This window comes from Simochromis diagramma, unplaced genomic scaffold, assembly GCF_900408965.1.
Source record: "Simochromis diagramma unplaced genomic scaffold, fSimDia1.1 OVJJ01000304.1, whole genome shotgun sequence".
In the NCBI taxonomy this organism is placed as follows: domain Eukaryota; kingdom Metazoa; phylum Chordata; class Actinopteri; order Cichliformes; family Cichlidae; genus Simochromis; species Simochromis diagramma.
Genome location: NW_024387030.1, coordinates 5467166 through 5479908, shown reverse-complemented (window position 1 = coordinate 5479908; position 12743 = coordinate 5467166). Strand labels below are relative to the sequence as shown.

The window sequence follows — 12743 nt, the reverse complement described above, 5'->3', positions numbered from 1 at the left end:
TTGATAAAATTGTAGAGTTATATAAGTTGCAGCGTAATCAATTCTGGAGATACGTCCAAATACATAGTTCATTATCGAAGTGGCTGGGAACCCCCTTGAGTTGTCCTGTGGGCAGCCCTGTGGAAGTCCTGCTCTCAAGATCACCCTTGGGTAAAGGCATTACCTCTAAGATTTATCACTCATTGCAAGAACGGTCAGCTGACCCTCTCCTTAAAGTTAAGGGCTACTGGGCCCAGGACATGGCATTGGACATATCTTCAGTTGAATGGGATTCATGTTTTCAAATATTAATACTATGTATAAAGAAACAGGCAGTAGATTTATTCAACTTAAGATAATCCATAGGTGGCATCGAACACCGCAACAATTGTATAAATGGAACCTGGCCTCTACGGACGAATGTTGGAGATGTGATGGTCAAAATGCTTTGATTTTACATATCTTATGGAGCTGTTCGGCACTTCGGGATTGGTGGGAAAATATAATGGAGGTAATTTTCAGTGTTTTAAAAAGGAGATTTGGTATCTCACCAAAACTGTCCATACTTGGTATAACCACAGAACTTTCTGATGTCGATTTTTCCAGTTATACAAAAAGATGGATTATTTTGGCTCTTACTACGGCCAAACGGGTCCTGCTAAGACATTGGCGGAAAAAGAACCCCCCCCCCCATGAAGAGTGGCTAAAGACAATGGCTAAGTTGGCGTCTTACGAAAAAGTGACTTATGGTTTATTAGACAAATTGCATCAATATGATTGTATTTGGTCCCCCTTTACAAGCTGGCTTTCTGTAACTTGAAGAACAGAGGAGTAATGACAGAGTGGTGGTGTGGGAATTGGTGTGCGAAGAAAGAATAGGATAACTTCCCTTTGTTTTGTTTTGTTTTTTGTTGTTGTTGTGTTGTGTTTTGTTGTTGTTTTGTTTTTGTTTGTTTGTTTTTTAAACTATTTATTTATGTAGTTATCCTTAAACTCTGTTATTGAAGTTTAAAATGAAATAAATAAAAATTGTTGATGATAAAAAAAGTTTAAACTTCAAAGCTCATGCATGCATGCACATCCAGTGCTCAGTGTCTAATTGTGTGTTTGTGTTTTTACCTTTTTGCAGTAGCGTAGTGAAACATTTGGGCGGTGGATAAATAATGGAAAATAAAATTCAGACTACAGACGGCTTCAGGTGAGTACACGTGGTGCACAAGGACCAAAGCTCACCTTCTCAACCTGGACAAAATGAATTATTTTACACTGATACGGTAAACTTTTGTTTGTGTGTCAGGTTTCCATACATCGGAAACAGCTGCTGCATCTGTAATTCTGTCCATCCCGAGGAGAGTCCACACTCTACATCAGATGCTTGGCTCACCTATAATGACGCACAGGTGCTGCACACAACTGGATCTGCAGCTTGTGAGGAACAGCAGCACTCAGCCTACATCCTGTTTTACAAGATTAACGTAAGAAGACACAGCATCTCATCCTGAAGTGAGAGAATGGCACGCCAGCTGCAGCCTAATCCAATCTCTCTTCTTTTCTTTTTTCGGTGCCCAGACACCCTTCAGTTTCATCATGTCATCCCTAAAAATAGCTGTAGAGTTGGATGGAGGATGAAGACAGCAGAGAGCAAAAGAAACAGGTAAGAGCAGACAGGTAGTCAGAGTTAACAAAAACTTCTAAAGCCAGTGTAGCTTCTGTTTTGAACACATTTATTGATGACAATTTTTACATAAATAAGCAGTGTGTTATACTGTTATCAGATGTGGAGTCTCACTAACCACTTTAATAGTGACTTGTGTCCCAAATACTGTTTATTTGTCTTAGTTACAGATAGTGAAATAAAAATGGAAAATGATTGTTTCGTAATTGTATACTCAGCTTGGTCAAGACAATAATTCGAGAACGAGAAGCGTAGGATTTTGAATTGATACCATTGGTGCATCTACTAAAGTTCTGGGGTCAGTTTGAATATCAGTGACCTTGACCTTGAGTTCAAGTTTTCTGAAAATCTTGTGAATGCTACAACTCTGTGACGAGAAGTAAGTCTCCTAGGTCTTTAAATTTGTATATAGGTGAATCTACTAGGAAGCTGAAGGGTTGCACTGCGGGCCATCTGTAGAGGTGTAGAGTCAACAACCTGTCTCTGAACGTGGACAAAACAAAAGAGATTGTTGACTTCAGGAGAGCACAGTGGGATCACTGCCCACTTAACATGAATGGATCCTCTGTGGAGGTCGTCAAGAGCACCAGATTTCTTGGTGTCCACCTGGCGGAGAACCTCTCCTGCTCCCTCAACAGCAGCTCCATAACCAAGAAGGCCCAGCAGCGTCTCTACTTCAAGCAGAAGCTGAGGAAAGCCCATCTCCCACCATCCATTCTCACCACCTTTTACAGTGGGACTAACAAGAGCATCCTAAGTAGCTGCATCACTGTCTGGTATGGTAACTGCAGCGCATTAGATCGCAGTACTCTATAACGGATTGTGAGAGCAGCTGAGAAGATCATTGGAGTCCCTCTCCCCTCCTTATAACACCCGCTTGCTGGAGGACCCCACACAGCCTTCAAACACACTCTTCACCCTGCTGCCTTCTGGAAGAGGTCCCAGAACAACCGGGCCCTCACTACCAAACTACGGAAAAGTTTCTTCCCACAAGCCGTCAGACCCCTGAACACTCAGTGACTGCACTGGCACACGCACACCTTCACACACGTTAGTTACTTTTGCACAATACTCAGCATTTTGCACATTTCCATTGTCTTGTGTCTGTATCGTCCTGTTCTGTCTAGTTTTGCACTGTTTTGTCTTGTTTATTTTTGCAGTTTATGCACACTGCACTTTATGTAGTCCTGGGTTTGTCCGTATATGTCATATATAGCACCAGGGTCTCGGAGGAACGCTGTCTCATTTCACTCTGTACAGTACCTCTGCACGTGGTTAAAATGACAATAAAAGCCACTTGACTTGACCTGTATTTTGTAGCAGTTGCTTGGAGACGAGTGCCATACAGTTCAAATGAGCATACATTCCAAAATATGCAAATTAGCCCCATACATCATAATGATGATGTTTGCTGTTCAGGGTATGAACATTCTATGCTGAAAGTTTATAAATATACAACCTCTGACTGCTTGTTTTCAGTTGAACTTTTGCAAAGCTGAGGAGATTTTCGCTGCAATCTCATCAAGTCCAAAGATGTTTAAACTTCTTTTTCACCGAAAGGTAAGTTTGAAGAGACTCGCAGCACGTTTCTCTGAATATTTTCTTATGGTAAATAAGCATTTTTGAAACTTTTAAGGAAGCTTCTTGGATGATTTCTGTAAAAACTGAATTTTGAATCCAAATGAAGGATATTGTATTTTCTTACCATATACTTTGTTTTATGCCATTACTGATGTTGGTTTTCTTGTTTCTAAACAGAAATCACACAAACAAAACGTGGCAGAGAAGGAAATTCCTTCTACGTCTCATCAGAGGTAAAGAAATGCGCCACTCTTTAATGCTGCTGGAGATATTTATAGCAGTGGTTTAGTTGGAGCTGTTTTATTTCCCTTTTATTGGTGTTTTGTATTTACATCTTTTTTTACTACTTCTAGTCTTGTCTATAATTTATATTGATTCAGAGATTAGCGTTTGAAAATGTAGAGTGTAAATGTACAAAATACATGATTTTGTTCCATTACAGTTATTCATTTTTATCTGCAATCTCCAGCATGTACTCCTTGTTAAAAATTTCCACTTTGAAAGATAACATTTACACTTTTGTCCTCATCAGCATCCCGGATGCTTCTGTTGCTGAAAATGGTCAACAGAAGAAGAGAAAATGGAGACACCTCTGCTGTTCCTCGGTTTGCTTTTACACAAAACATATGAAATGCACATTCTCTTTAAATTGCACTTGTTAATTTAAAGTGACTTTACTTTTTTAATAAACTTATGTTTGTTCGTCCTCTGCAGCAAACTGACAGCGATGCAGAGGCAGAGAGCAACACTGTGAAGACACAAAAAAAGTGTCGCTGGTTTCTTTTTAAATTCTGGAAGGTATGTTTTATGGAAAGAGTCACTGTCATCAAGCATTTACTCATCACAGTTAAATGCGAAGAATTAAGAGCAATTTAGCACACCTATGTCCTCAAATTAAGTTCAAAGATGTTTAAATGTTTTTTTTTTTCACAGAAAGGTAAGTTTGAAGAGATTTTATTTAAAGATATTCCTATATATCTGCTTCATGAGCTGACAGCTCACTAAAGTGATAAATAATATGAAATAATACCAAAATTTCTAACTGCACTTTTCATGGAGAGACTCCCTTGGTATGTTTGTTTTATGCCATTACTGATGTTGGTTTTCTTGTTTCTAAACAGAAATTACACAAACAAAACGTGGCAGAGAAGGAAATTCCTTCTACGTCTCATCAGAGGTAAAGAAATGCGCCACTCTTTAATGCTGCTGGAGATATTTATAGCAGTGGTTTAGTTGGAGCTGTTTTATTTCCCTTTTATTGGCATTTTTCTTCCACCTTGTGTATCTTTTTTTTACTACTTTTGGACATCCTCCAAAATGTTTCAACTTCAAAGCTCATGCATACATGCACATACACTGCTCAGAATCTTGACATCTTTCCTAATTTTGTGTTTGTGTTTTTACCTTTTTGGAGCAGTGTAGCATGCGGTGGGAAAAAAATAGAAAGTCAAACTGGGACTATAGACCGCTTCGGGTGAGTACACGTGGTGCACAAAGACCAAAGCTCACTTTGTCAAAGTGGTTAAAATGAATTATTTTACACTGATACTGTAAACGTTGCGCTTGTGTGTCAGGTTTCCAAACATCGGAAACACCTGCTACATGAACTCCTGCCTGCAGAGCCTCCTCAACATTGAGGAGTTCATAAGAGACATTAGGCGTCAGGAGGTTTTGTGGAGCACCGATCCAGAAGCTCAGCTCTTAAGGTGTGCTACTTCAACCTTCTACTTTCTTCAAAAACCTGAAGAACAAAGAGATCTAACAGCAGAAATGTCTGTTTACCCTTCCTTTCTACAGAAGGCTTATTGATGTCAGGGACTGTCATGAGTCAACAGATTATGGCCTCAAAGATCACCACCTAAGAGCTTTTAAGAAGGCATTCAGCAATCAAGCTCCCGAATACACCGACAGTGCACAGAAAGTGCGTCAGCTATTTGGACATTTCGTTTTTTGCTTTACCTTCTGATTTTGATGTACTGTTTTAAATCTCTCTGCTTTTCTTTCAGGACGCTCATGAATTCCTAACATTGTTCCTCAATGAGGTCAAAAGGCTCACACCTCACCTGGAGAGGAACGCAGCTCTCCTGGGCCAAAGTTATACCTGCCCAGTAGAAGACCATCACATTTTTAAAATGGAAAACATGAGGACATGCAAGAGGTAAGCCTGTCTTTCAGAAACGCAGAGCTGGTTGCAATATTTTCATATACCTCTTTTCCACGTACCTGATCTTTACTTTAACTACGTTACTCCTGAAATGTGTAGCTGCAGTCACCAATCATCCCAGCAAGAGGAATTCACCAGTTTGTCTCTTGACCTTGTTCCAGAGGGGTCTATTATAAACATGTTAGAGACATACTTGAAGGTAAGATCACAAATTCCAATAGAGTTGTCGTATCAGCGATCTTAACACACCTTTTTTGTTGGTGTTTGTGTGTATGTGTGTGTGCATATGTTGAGATTTCTTTCTACCATAAAGCCTGTTTTCTCTGTGCTGTTGTTCAGGAACAAGAAATAGAATTTCGATGTGATTGTGGAGGGACGGCCTCAGAACTGAAGTCGTCTTTTGATACACTGCCAAGGTGAGTAAGGTCACATCAGAATTGATCGACTGACCAGGTTTGCAAACTGTGGCGCATCAAATATCAGAGTTTTTCGAGACAATATTTGAGCAGTCGTTTTCTCCCATCTTCTGTTTGTGTTTGACACTCATTCTTCTTATTTTCTACCTTGTTTGTGTTTTTTTTTCTTTCTGCCAGAGTTCTGATCTTGCATCTGAAGAGGTTTGGCTTTACACAAACCTACAACATTCAGAAGGTGGATGACCCCGTCAGGCTGCAGAGGGACTTGGTGGTGTCATCCAATCAGGTAAAAACAGACTGCAGAACGTCTCAGGCTACGTCCACACTAGCCCGGATAGATTTGAAAACTCCGTGTCCACACTAGCGTTTTCAGTCATTTTCAAATAGTTGTGCGTCTGCATTGAAATGGCCGAAAACGCCTACGTTCCAGTCCTGCGCATGCGCAAAAGTGAGTGAGAATTACAGAATTTGAAGAAAAGCTATCCGGAGCATGTACAAACTGATATTAATCTTTTTTAGGGCTGTCAAAGTTGAGAGCAATCAAAACAACTGCTGTATAATGCACTCGGCTTATCTTTGTTTAATTGCTCACATGACTGCATCACATGACTAAAATGCGTCATCGTTTTAGAAAGTCTGCGTTTTCGAGTGTCCACACTGCGACGGGACAACTCCGTTTTGAAATGTATGCGTTTTCGAGAGCGTTTTCAAGATGCTGTGTTTTTCCTTGAGGAAAACGCCGTCTCAGTGTGGACGGGAGGTCAAAGCGGAGAGAAAACGATGTGTTTTCAAATGAAAACGCATTAGTGTGGACGTAGCCTCAGCAAATCAGCTTAATTATGGCACTGATGTGAGACTTTATGAAACTAACACTCTTTGGATTTGTTCCTTCTCAGGGTGGTGGCTGTTATAGTCTTGTCAGCATCATCAGTCATTATGGATGCACAGAGTCAGGTAAAACAACAGACTTGTGACAAACAGAAAATGAAAACTTGCTACTTTTCAGTGAAGGACTCACACACAAAAGCTTTTGATGTTCTAAGAAGCACTAAGTCAAAATCACTGTTTGCTTGAATCAGTTGACTTCCAGAAGTTGGATTCATTTGTCTTAATGTGATTTCAGGACACTACATCTGTAGCTCTGTCCATCCTGAGGAGAGTCAGCACTCTACATCAGATCGCTGGCTCACCTATAATGACGCACAGGTGCTCCACACAACTGGATCTGCAGTTTGTGAGCAACAGCAGCAGTCGGCCTACATCCTGTTTTACAAGAGAAACGTAAGAAGACACAGCATCTCATCCTGAAGTGAGAGAATTTTTAAATGTCCTGTTACCTTGTTAACCAGTTTTGTCTTCATTCTCAGTTCTGAAACAGGAAGTGGAAGGAAGGAAGGAAGTTAAGGTCATCGTCATGCTGAGAAGGAAAAGCAGTCGTCCCAGCCCACCATCGCACACTGGAGGACAAGTATAGGTAAGTATTGCCCTCAGGAGGAAGGGTCCTGCCAGAGAGCCTGGTCCTCCCAAGATTTCTTCCTCCAGGAGGGAGTTTTTTCTTGCCACCGTCGCCCCACATTCACTGGTCTCATCAGCAGGGACATTTTTAACCTCCTAAGACCTGAACTTTCATGGCATGCATTTTTAATTTCTCTGTGCCATTTGGGTTGATTGGGACCTGATGAATGTAAAAACATAGACATCAGATTCGGACTATCTTTTTTTTGTTTCTCAAAAGAATGAGATCCACATATGAGGACATTCATTTTAAATTTCGATTGAACAGTGGCAGTGTAATGTCCTCCCTCATAAGTGGATATCAGGTTTTTGAAGAGCAAAATTTTGTATTTTGGTCTAGACAACCCAAAATGTTATGTCTACATATGTGGACACCAGGTCCTAGGAGGTTAAAACAAAATCTACTAGAGATCGTCCTTTTCTTGACCAGTGTTTGGCTTGCTCTCTGGGAACAACAAATTAGTGCTGTCAGTGTTAACGTCATTTTACCTAATGACGTTTACGCTGACAGCACTAATTTGTTGTTATTATTAATATTATTATTAATTTATTTGTAAAATAAATTAAATTTAAAAAAACAAAGAAATGATTTCATTCTTTATTTTATTTTGTTTTATTAAAATCAAAATAACAACAAAAACAAAAATAACTAATAAAAAATATTAAAAGTATTCAGCAGTGTTTTGTGAAATTTGTAATGAGCCTTAGTTAAGTTGATGTCACAGAAGTTTCTGAATCATTTAGATTGTTCAACAAACTGATTCACTCAGGTAAAGATGGTAAGCTGGAGCAATGGTACCCTTGGAGTTCAGTTTAAGTTTTCAGACAAATATTCCCTCGATCAGTTGCAGCTTCTGCTTTTAAATAAATGATTTAGCTGCAAATGTTTAGCTGCAGGTAGCAAAGTCCAAAAGTGACAACATTTCCACTGCAGTCTCTCCAGAAATGGCTTATAAAAATTTGACCAAATTAGACATTTATCCTTGGATCAACCCTGTAGGGTGAAAATCTTTCATTGTACCTTTTATAACATTTTAACAAGTTGCTGTCTCCTGCTGCAAGTTTCCTGTTTTGGCTGAACTTCATCAGCTCAAAAAAAGTCACCGTGCTGTGGTGTACTAAATGACTTCATGTACAGGACACACTGAAGGCAGGTTTGCAATGTTTAATTAACAAAGTCAAGACCAGTTAACAACAGCTGAACTAAAGACTTTCTTTTTCTCATCGATAAAATGAGGTCCATGCCAAAGCGCTCAAATGGGACCTCCATTAATGGTGAGGGGCATAAAGGTGCTTTTTGAATGACCAGCTGGTTCACCAGCTGACACCACTGGACGCACACCATCGGCGCATATCCAAACATGCAAAAAATGCAAGATGGTGGTGCGCACAGATACAGCGGCTCTATGCTCTCCACTTACCCAATTTCACTGTGCAAGAAACTGCACAATGACAATAAAAAGCTCTAAGTCTAAAACAGTTTGGGGTGGGTGTGTTCTTCCATCGTGCAAGTGTCACGACACACTGAACATGGTCTGAACATGGATTTTCCCTCGATATTTCTTTTCCACCAGTACTATGGGGTATTTGTGAATATCCATGACTGACCCGGCCAGGTGGCCAGCTGGTCTTTGGACAGGGTCACGGCAGTTTCAAGGTTCAACAAAATCCCTTTCACTGACAGACTGAAGGAAAGCTCCTCAAAAATGGAGGGTCTTCAAGCTCCTCAGTGGCAGGAAAAGGTTTCCCGGACCCAGTGTTGTATATTTGTTTCCCAAAAGATTGAAATAGTGGAGAGAAATCAGGTTCTGAAACCATCCAGAAGACAAAGTCTCCAACTGGTTTGTGGAAGTCCAGTTTCTCCAAATTAATCAGCGGGTGAAATGTCTCTTCATGGATGGTTTTGATTCTGTTGTTATTCACGAACAAAGCCCTCAAAGCAGCATATGAAAGAAAGTCGTCTTTCATTGTTGTCTCCAGCGTGTTAAAAGAGAGATCGAGCTCAGTGATGAGTTTTGAAGCGGCTGCAGGGACTTCTCGAAGGTTTTGGCTAGAACAGTCGAAGGATGTTGTTCACAGTGGTGACACTGTTGACTGGTGATTGACAAGCACTGAGATACTAACATGACAAACACAAGAAACATCATGACTTATTCTCCTGAGTGCCTGCAAAACACAACACAAAATCAAACTCAAAGCTTTTCTCTCAGGTGCTGGTGTGGCACAATCTAATGATAAAAAAGGTCATGCTAACAGCTTTTGGAGCACAGCTGCACAAAATAACAGCTTTTGGAGCACAAAATGCATTACAGGTAAACCCAGTACCCAACCATGTTAACAAGGATAAAGAAAAAATCTGAAACAAAAGCAGGTAGTGTGGTGATTTATGTTGTGAGGATGCTTTCACTCCCATCAAAGTCACCCAGTGTTGAGAACCCAAATGAGCCCAAAACCTCAAGTGGCTGCAACCAACAGCGAACGTCAAGAAGTGGATACTTGCATGTTGAGCCAGAAACATGCAGAAAACCCAAAAGAGGCAAGACAGCACATCTTGGTCCCACTCAGGCAGTACGAACACCTGGAAAGAGGAGCCCACAGTTCAGACCCAAGGTCACTGGTAAGGACACCAGCCAGTTATAAGTCTAGTTTTAATTTTCATTTTAGTTAGTGTTATGGCCTTTCTAAGGGTGGCCAGACCATAATATAAGGGTGATCCACCCCTGTCTGACCCCAAGCAGCACATCACACAACCAGTACAATTTTGATGGTGATTTTCTTTCACAGTAATTGAATTCTAACAAAGGAAAGGAGGTAACTATAGCTTCGGGGTGGACCCCAAAACAACAAACAAAAAGGACCGTATCTAAAGGATGTACAAAACTTATTTATGAAAAGAATAAAACCAAATGATCAATGTCTTAGGCTCCCTAACTAAGAAAGAACATGAGAAAAGGGTAATCAAATAAAAAGGCAGTCCACCCCTACAAGCTCCTGTATAAGAAACAGGTTAACACAAAGCCTGCAGGTGAGGTCCATGGCGGTGTCATCTTATATGTTGTCTCCAGGTCATTAGCCAATCTGTATGGGCCGTCCCATGGATGCACCAATCACGGAAAGGCACCTGCACACTCAGATTACATATGAGACAACATTACGACAACAGTCGTAAACATTAACTAAAATGTTTTTTCACCATCTCGTTTTAACTTCTGGTTTAGCTTCAGCTAACTAAAACTAAATGGAACCTTGGAAATAATCACATCTTAATAGAAGTGAACCATAGACTGTATAAAGATAGGACCATTGCAACTTTACTGCAGCACTTCACCCTTTCACATAGTCCCAGCTCTTCTCTGTCATGTTTTATGGTGCTGCAAATGTCTTCAGTTGGTGAAAGGTCTGGGCTGCTGGTGTCTTGTTGTGCTTGCTATGCATCCCTGACTCGTTTCTTCTTTCTGCATCAAGTAAGGAATGTAGTGAAGTTTCCCAAGAGGTTAAAAACACCACTGAAAAATGCCATCAGACCTGAGTTGTGACACTTGGATTATGAGCTTCTGCGACCAAGAGAGTGGATGGAGCATGTGTTTAACAAGTAAAGAGTACACTGTAAAATGTAATATTGTGTTTAATTAAAAATATTAAATAGGCTGAACTCAATTTTTAACAATTTGTTATTAGAACTCGATTTAAATAAGTTACCAGTACATTTTTATGCAAAAATGCTGATAAACTCAATTATTTGAGTGTCTTAACTTAGAAAAAGCTAAGTAAGCTGGAATCTTTGCTTCTAGTGCGGAAGGATGAAAGATGTGTTTTGAAAATGCCACGTCACTAGCGTCCTCCTCCCTCTCGGATCAGTCCGCATGTTCATGGTGCATTTGTTATGGAATATGTTGAGCAAACCTGGAGAAGCGTCAGCTCAAGAGATTATTGTCATTGCTGTGGATCTTTACCTGATACACTGACTTGGTGAGTAAATGTTTACTCTTATTCAAACTGATTTTGTGGCTTCTCTTAGTTTAGCACCAGGTTTATAATCTTGCTAGCTAGTTAGTGTTAGCCTAGCGTTGCTGCTGCCGCTGGGCTCATGTTACTTAAAAATTAACACCACAGCCTTAAAATCCTTACATAAAACTGTCTGTGAAATTTTCTGTTGATTGTTTGAAATAAAAAAGTGAGATAAGAGCCCAGACAAAATTCTTCGGGGGTGTTAGGGGTGTGGTGTGGGGGGTATTTTCAATCCATAGCCATAACTAACTAACTAACTAACTATATATATCATGTTTAACCTGAGTAGCAAAAGAGTGCAGGGGGGTTGAAAAAAAATACGCCAGGAGTTAGCTGTGCTCCTCGAGCCTTGACCTCCCGGTCAGCTATCGCGCTGGTGGATAACAGAGCTCTCCGAAAATGGTGAAGCACTTTTGCAAATATGTGATATTTTGATAAATTAAGTAGGTATTTGAGCATTACACAGCTACATTCTCGCCTGAAAATATCTTAAAAGGTTATTTTGTGACCCAGAAAGTCTGGGGAAAAGGAGGATCGCATTTGTCGGCTGCGGTTGTTGGAGCCTGTGCATACTTGTAAGCGCGGCAATGGCGGAGGAGCGCGGCTAAAAAACGTATTACTTTTTCTAGGTCACAAAATAAACTTTTAAGATATTTTCAGGCGAGAATGTAGCTGTGTAAAGTTCAAGTGTCTGGTCGATTTATCAAGACATCACATATTTGCAAAAATGCTCTGACGTTTTTGGAGACGTCCATTTTTTGTCATGCTTTGTGGCAGCTTTTGAACATCTGTGGCATCTATTAATGTCAAATCTAGCCTTTATTTAACAACATAAGCAAACTCTATGTTACAATAATTGCACAGCCATTAAGGATCAAATCAGTTTCTGAAAAATGTTCTGTTTTTTCTCCCTCTGCTTGCTTCTTACTGTCTTTGAGGCTCGGGACCAGCACTCCTGTTGTTGGACAGAAAGACATCAGTAAGTATTTTGGTTTTCCAATATATTAGCAACTGTCAGTGACATTTATATTAATCATACTTTAGATCAGCCTGTTTTACTTATTGTTTTATTTGTCCTGTGGTTTGGGGAAGTTGTTTCTGTACTGATCTGTTCCTGTCTTCTGTTATTAGACTTGAGATATGGCTGCACGATGCTGCTGCTGGTGACTCCAGTTAATTCTACAACACATGCTGTGTAAGTAAACAAACAACAGTTTGGTCTGCATTTCTTGAAAGATCACATCCCCAAACTTAGTTAGAGGGTCTACACTGTATATAGTGAAGTCTGCAAGTTTTCTAACAGGCAACATTTGTTTTGTGCCCAAATCATTTTGCACATCATTAGAATGAAAGTTATTGGCCATGTTTGCATAGCCCTTTTTAAAATGATGCTTTCATGACATTA

At 40.1% G+C, this 12743-nt stretch overlaps 1 protein-coding gene and 1 long non-coding RNA gene across 4 annotated transcripts in view; both read left to right on the top strand.

Annotated features, from left to right (window-relative positions):
* The window catches only part of LOC120739810 (ubiquitin carboxyl-terminal hydrolase 29-like), a 35846-nt gene that overhangs the window by 3952 nt on the left and 19151 nt on the right, over nt 1-12743 (top strand). For 2 of the 3 annotated variants that reach the window (XM_040041710.1, XM_040041709.1), the window contains 15 exons: nt 1109-1177; nt 1277-1454; nt 1549-1633; nt 3134-3214; nt 3413-3468; nt 3768-3840; nt 3950-4033; nt 4357-4412; nt 4653-4709; nt 4810-4941; nt 5033-5156; nt 5242-5393; nt 5499-5598; nt 5739-5815; nt 5993-6101. In XM_040041710.1, coding sequence (XP_039897644.1) covers nt 1598-1633; nt 3134-3214; nt 3413-3468; nt 3768-3840; nt 3950-4033; nt 4357-4412; nt 4653-4709; nt 4810-4941; nt 5033-5156; nt 5242-5393; nt 5499-5598; nt 5739-5815; nt 5993-6101 — 1137 coding nt within the window. In that variant the 5' untranslated portion in view covers nt 1109-1177; nt 1277-1454; nt 1549-1597. The remainder of the gene's footprint in view (nt 1-1108; nt 1178-1276; nt 1455-1548; nt 1634-3133; nt 3215-3412; nt 3469-3767; nt 3841-3949; nt 4034-4356; nt 4413-4652; nt 4710-4809; nt 4942-5032; nt 5157-5241; nt 5394-5498; nt 5599-5738; nt 5816-5992; nt 6102-12743) is intronic. The other variant, XM_040041711.1, reaches the window with a different exon arrangement.
* On the top strand, nt 11187-12511 carry LOC120739817. Its single transcript, XR_005697288.1, has 3 exons — nt 11187-11299; nt 12277-12317; nt 12470-12511. It is a non-coding gene; the product is annotated as an uncharacterized LOC120739817 (long non-coding RNA).